The sequence below is a fragment of the Arachis hypogaea genome, chromosome 18, assembly GCF_003086295.3.
Source record: "Arachis hypogaea cultivar Tifrunner chromosome 18, arahy.Tifrunner.gnm2.J5K5, whole genome shotgun sequence".
In the NCBI taxonomy this organism is placed as follows: Eukaryota; Viridiplantae; Streptophyta; class Magnoliopsida; order Fabales; family Fabaceae; genus Arachis; species Arachis hypogaea.
The window spans coordinates 12,212,565-12,217,408 of NC_092053.1; the positions used below are offsets into that span (position 1 = coordinate 12,212,565).

At 34.4% G+C, this 4,844-nt stretch overlaps 1 protein-coding gene across 2 annotated transcripts; it reads right to left on the reverse strand.

Moving 5' to 3' along the window:
* Positions 1–1,363: 1,363 nt before the first annotated feature.
* LOC112771311 (transcription factor TCP4) lies at positions 1,364–4,289 on the reverse strand. 2 transcript variants are annotated; one of them, XM_025816009.3, is made up of 4 exons: positions 3,872–4,289; positions 2,755–3,450; positions 1,908–2,630; positions 1,364–1,646 (listed from the first exon to the last, which is right to left on the reverse strand). In XM_025816009.3, exons 2-3 carry the CDS (start codon positions 3,143–3,145, stop codon positions 1,963–1,965), a joined length of 1,059 nt encoding a protein of 352 aa, XP_025671794.1. In that variant the 5' UTR covers positions 3,146–3,450; positions 3,872–4,289; the 3' UTR covers positions 1,364–1,646; positions 1,908–1,962. The 2 variants fall into 2 exon arrangements, with proteins under 2 accessions (XP_025671794.1, XP_025671795.1); XM_025816010.3 differs by having other exon boundaries at positions 2,755–3,497.
* Positions 4,290–4,844: the final 555 nt, after the last annotated feature.

A 4,844-nucleotide genomic window follows, 5' to 3' on the forward strand; every position in this document is an offset into this window, starting at 1 on the left:
GAACTGAAATTTTTAGAGATAAAGACTGAAACTTTAATAATATTTTATACCTAAAATACTTTCATTTCAATTAATTAATTCTAATTTTACTCTTTGTGCAAATTAAATTAGAGTTTCATTCTTATTTCAATTCTTGTCTCCCATTTTGCACCAAACAGAATACTGAGATTTATTTCAATTTCTATCTCTTAGTCTCTATCTCTCAGTCTCAGTCTTTCCGTCTATGTCTCTCCACCAAACGCTACCTTAGTGTACGTTGAAAAAAATAAACTTCAATCCTTCATAAAATACAATATTATTGAATGCCAAATAATTTAAGTAGCAAAAGATGCATTATCATTTATTTTTACAAAAATAGATAAGTGTTATTTTGCCCAACTTTGCCCCAGATACCCTAACACCCTATATTAAAAAATGAAACAAGTCTTACTTTCCTTACTTGATTAAATCCATTTCATATATATATCTCTACTAAATAGCATAATTTTTTTTTTTTGAGTATACAACTATAAATTCAACCTATCACACCCTTCACTTATATTTTCCAATTGTAATCCAAACTAGAGTCCTATTCTTGCATAAACCAAGAAGTGTCACTGTATAAGTATAAATTATAAGCATCCATAGCTTGATTATTGACATAGAATAGAAGGTGCTAGTTTCTTAATTAAAGTTTGTGAATTTTGTGATATATGGTTCAAGTCAACATAATCAAAGCTATAGCAAGGTAGGAATAGGATCGGCATTAAATTAATTTGTACGGTTTTATGACTCAATTGATGATACTTTCGTGTGTGAAGACTGAAGAGGGGCCACACGTTACTATTGAAAATACGCCTAATCAAATTCTAATTTATTTCAACTTTTTCAATAATTTTCACTTTTTTTCCTGGTAATATATTTACGCAGTTGGACTATGATGCTCTTGAAGATAACGAAGGATTAACTACTATTAAATTATTTTGCAGATTTTACATGTGACAAATTATTAATCTAAAACAGATATATACTTTTTTTTTCTCACTTTACTAATATAAATAAAACAACAGATAACTAATGATTTGAATAAAATCAATGAAACTAAGTTACATGCAAAATGCAATGGACAGTTTCATTGATAGAGCTACTTGAAGTTGAAGGAGACACAGAATGACAGAAGAACACATTGCAAAATTGTTCAAGAAAGTGTGATTTCTAAAGTGATCCTTTAAATATTGTACTTGGGTGGGGCAAGGATAAAAGAAACCAAAATCTTTTTCTACTAGAGGAAGAGAATAAATTAATAATAAATCAAAACCAAACCAGAATCTTTTCCTCTTGAACTACTCTATTCTCAACACTAACAAGCAATGAGAGCTATAAATGACCAAGGAATCCACCTCAAAGCCCTATATTAATTGAGCAAAGTTTCATAAAGATTTAATTACACAAATTTATCAAACAACTTTTGAAGGAACCCCCTATTAATTATATAGAAGGGGGGAAAACACCAGTGTAATTGGCCTGCAATAAGGGAAAGAAAAGAAAGCCATAAAAAAAAAGGAAGTTGAATCCAACCAGACAAATTTGAAAGTCTTGTAGATGATCAAAATGTGCCCATCATCTTAATCTTCCCCCAAGATTGCAAATCTAGTTAGACATTGCTCCTGCATGACAAGATTCATAAGACATAAGAGGAATTCAGAAAAAGTACTTAATTTTCAGTATTGCATAAAAGGAAACAATTGATTTTGACGAGTTTTCATTATTTGTTCTATTAAATAAAGAAAAGCTCAAAAAGATGACATCTTTGTGCAAATCTATTGAAGTGGTCCCTTTCCCTTTTCCATTTTCCCTTGGATGGAATTGTTTAACATCATGGTCCAAGAGAGGAAAAAAATAATGGGGATTCAGTGAAGTATTATTACCTGATACCGATAGATAGGGAACACTGCACCATTGTGAAGTTCAATGCTTTTGGTGTCAGTGATGTGAATTAGGAGAAGCAGAAGATGAAGGCCTGTCAGAGCCAACACCATGGCTCTCATCTTCACCTTGAATCCTAGCAGGAATGCAGAACCCTGGCAATGCATCAGAGAGGAACCTGCTTCCAAAGATTGAAGCTTGGTGTTGCTGCTGGATTGGCTGAGACTTGTGGTTGTGGTGATGCTCGTTAGAAGAAGCCATTTGAGGAATCTCACTCCAAGGGCGAAGTGATGGTGAGAAACTGGACTGAAGGGTACCCCTTTGTTGATGATGAGAAAAAGCAGAAGAAAAACCAGGTGAATTCACCATGAAACCGGAACGGTTCATGTCGGCTTGCGTGCCTCCGGCATCACTGTTCCAGGCCACCATTCTCTGGTAGTTAGCAAAGAGAGTTTGGTCATTTGAAGAAGGGTTTTGATGATCTGCACCACCTCCTTGTTGTGACTGTCCATGATGATGAATTAGGCCAGAATCTTGGAAAGAATGAAGGGAAAGTCCAAGATCCTCTGAGGAGTTGTTGGTCCTTGAGATTATCTCAGGAGGGTAGCTCTGGAAATTGATGGAGGAAGCAGCAGACGTTGTTGGGAAAAATGCTATGCCACCATCAGTGTCAATAGGTGAAGGAATGAATGCTGAGTGGTGGTGTTGGTTTTCAGGGTCTTCACCTATATGTCACACAAATATGAATACAAGTAAATTAGCTTGAAATTAAAAAACTACAAAATTATAAGGTAGCAGTTTTTATTTGATGCATGTATGCACAAAATAAGCATGATGTTAGGTTCTTACCAAGTTGCCTTTGAAGCTGAAAATTGTAACCAGAAGACTCTGATTGTTCTGCAATTGCCATGTCAGTTGATCCTCCATTCTGATCCTCCTCCACCTCATTGGTAGTGGGAGGAGGAGGTGTAGGCTCCCAAGGAGGGAGCTCGGCGAGTTTGTCGATGGCTGCTTTGGCCTTCTTGATAAGCCAGTCCACTGCCTTGCTTGGCCTGTCATAACCAAGCCTGTCTTGGACATCATAGAATTGGATTGCAGTGTGTGCCGAGAGCCTAACTCGACGGTCACGCGGCCCTTTCGCCGTGTAAACCTTGCTGTGTCGATCTTTCCGGCCGGTGGATCGAACAATGTGACCACCTTGGACTTGAACAATCTCTCCCCCAGTGCTCTTCATTCCCATAATAACACACCACTTTTATATGCTCTGTGGTTTGATTCAAACAAGGTTCTTCTTCTGTTCTGTCTCTGAGCCTATTTCATATATCATATATGGGGTGTTTTGTGCTCAAAATTTTGGTGATGGGAATTCAGATTATTTTTCCCTTCTTGAAATTGGGGTTTGGGTTTGTTATAGGTTTTTGTTGTGGATAGTACTCTTTGGATTTGGTTCCTTTCTAACTCTAAATTGGTGTTTCTTCTTGTTGAGCTTCATCTGAATTTTCTGATAGCTCTGCCACTTGCTGCTGATCCCAGAAAGAAACAAACCTGCAATTTCAATCTCTCAAGATTCCCTGTCCACTAGAGCAATACCACTACCAAATTCCAAATCCAAAAAACCATAGCATGTGAATAAAAATACACACAACAAAACAAAATCCAATTTAACTCATTTGCTTTCTCTTACGTATTTCATCAAATGACTCATATGCATACATCATTTCTACAACTGCAACTACAACAACATAGAGTAAAAAGGACATAGTAAAAATAAAATTTGAACTTTATGATAGACTTCAGAAGAATATGCAGTTTTTTGTTTTCTTTTCTTTTCTTAATTTATCCAAATTCCAAGCCTTGAAACTGAATTGTACTAACTGGGAAGTGGGTGTTAAAAAACACATGGGTTCAGAAGGCTTGCAAGAGATTCAAAGTAGAAAAAAAAAGAAAAGAAGATAATTTGTGGTACCTTTGGTTGAGAGTAAGAGAGAGCTGGTTGATGGTTCTGCAAAGCGTGGGAGAGTGTGATGAGTGAAGAGATTAAAGATGTTTTGGTCGTTTTATTTTTAGCCCCACAAACGCAAATGTTGTTGCAAGTGAAAGAAAGAAAAGAGGTTAGTTTGTTGTCACAAACCCCAAGCTCTTTTTTGAGCCATGTTCTGAAAAGTATATAAGGGATTTTGTCCACTCTAATATATTATTTTGAGAAAGAGTTTTAGTGAGAGTAGTGTATAGTTGTTGGTAGTGATGAAGTATGATTAAGGGGGATGGTGTATGATGGAGAGGTAACTCTCAATCACCATGTCTTCTACTTGTATTGTACCCACACCTTTTTGAACCCTTTGATAATGACATCTAACAGCTTTTCTTTCATTTATTTCCTTCCTATTTCTAATTTTCTTTTTTGTGCTTCTCTTGTAAGGCTGTTCACGAGCCGATTTGGTTTGGAATTAAGAAAAATTAATAATCCTAATTTAATTGATTCGAATTGGATTGTATTTAATTTATAGATAGACTCAAACCAATTTGAATCGATAAAACTTGGGTTGGATTAGTTCGGATAATCTAATATCTGACTGAAAATAAAATTTTAAAAAATAGAAATTTTTTTAATAATATTTAATATTAAATAAATAAATAGCAATCCATCATTAATTTGTATTTAAATGAATATTATAATTTAGTATACTTTAATATTATATTATTTTTTACTTTTTAAAATTAAATTAATCTAATTGAAAATCAAATTGGTTTAGATTTTGCAACTTTAGAATCAATATTCAAACCAATTAAAGACGGGTTTAATTGGATATGATCAGAGTGTATTTTTACCCATTGAATATATAATTAATATAATCAAATCAAATCAATTTTAGTTGAATAATCAGATTATCCGTATCCATAAATACTCCTTTTTTTTGTTCAATAAGAAGGAAATTGTT

What these genes read in the sequence shown, in the direction of transcription:
- LOC112771311 (XM_025816009.3), bottom strand. Translation starts at nt 3,145, where the DNA reads ATGGGAATGAAGAGCACTGGGGGAGAGATTGTTCAAGTCCAAGGTGGT. An exon ending in TCAGCTTCAAAGGCAACTTG is followed by an intron (nt 2,631 to 2,754) that starts GTAAGAACCTAA and finishes TGTGACATATAG; the next exon opens with GTGAAGACCCTGAAAACCAA.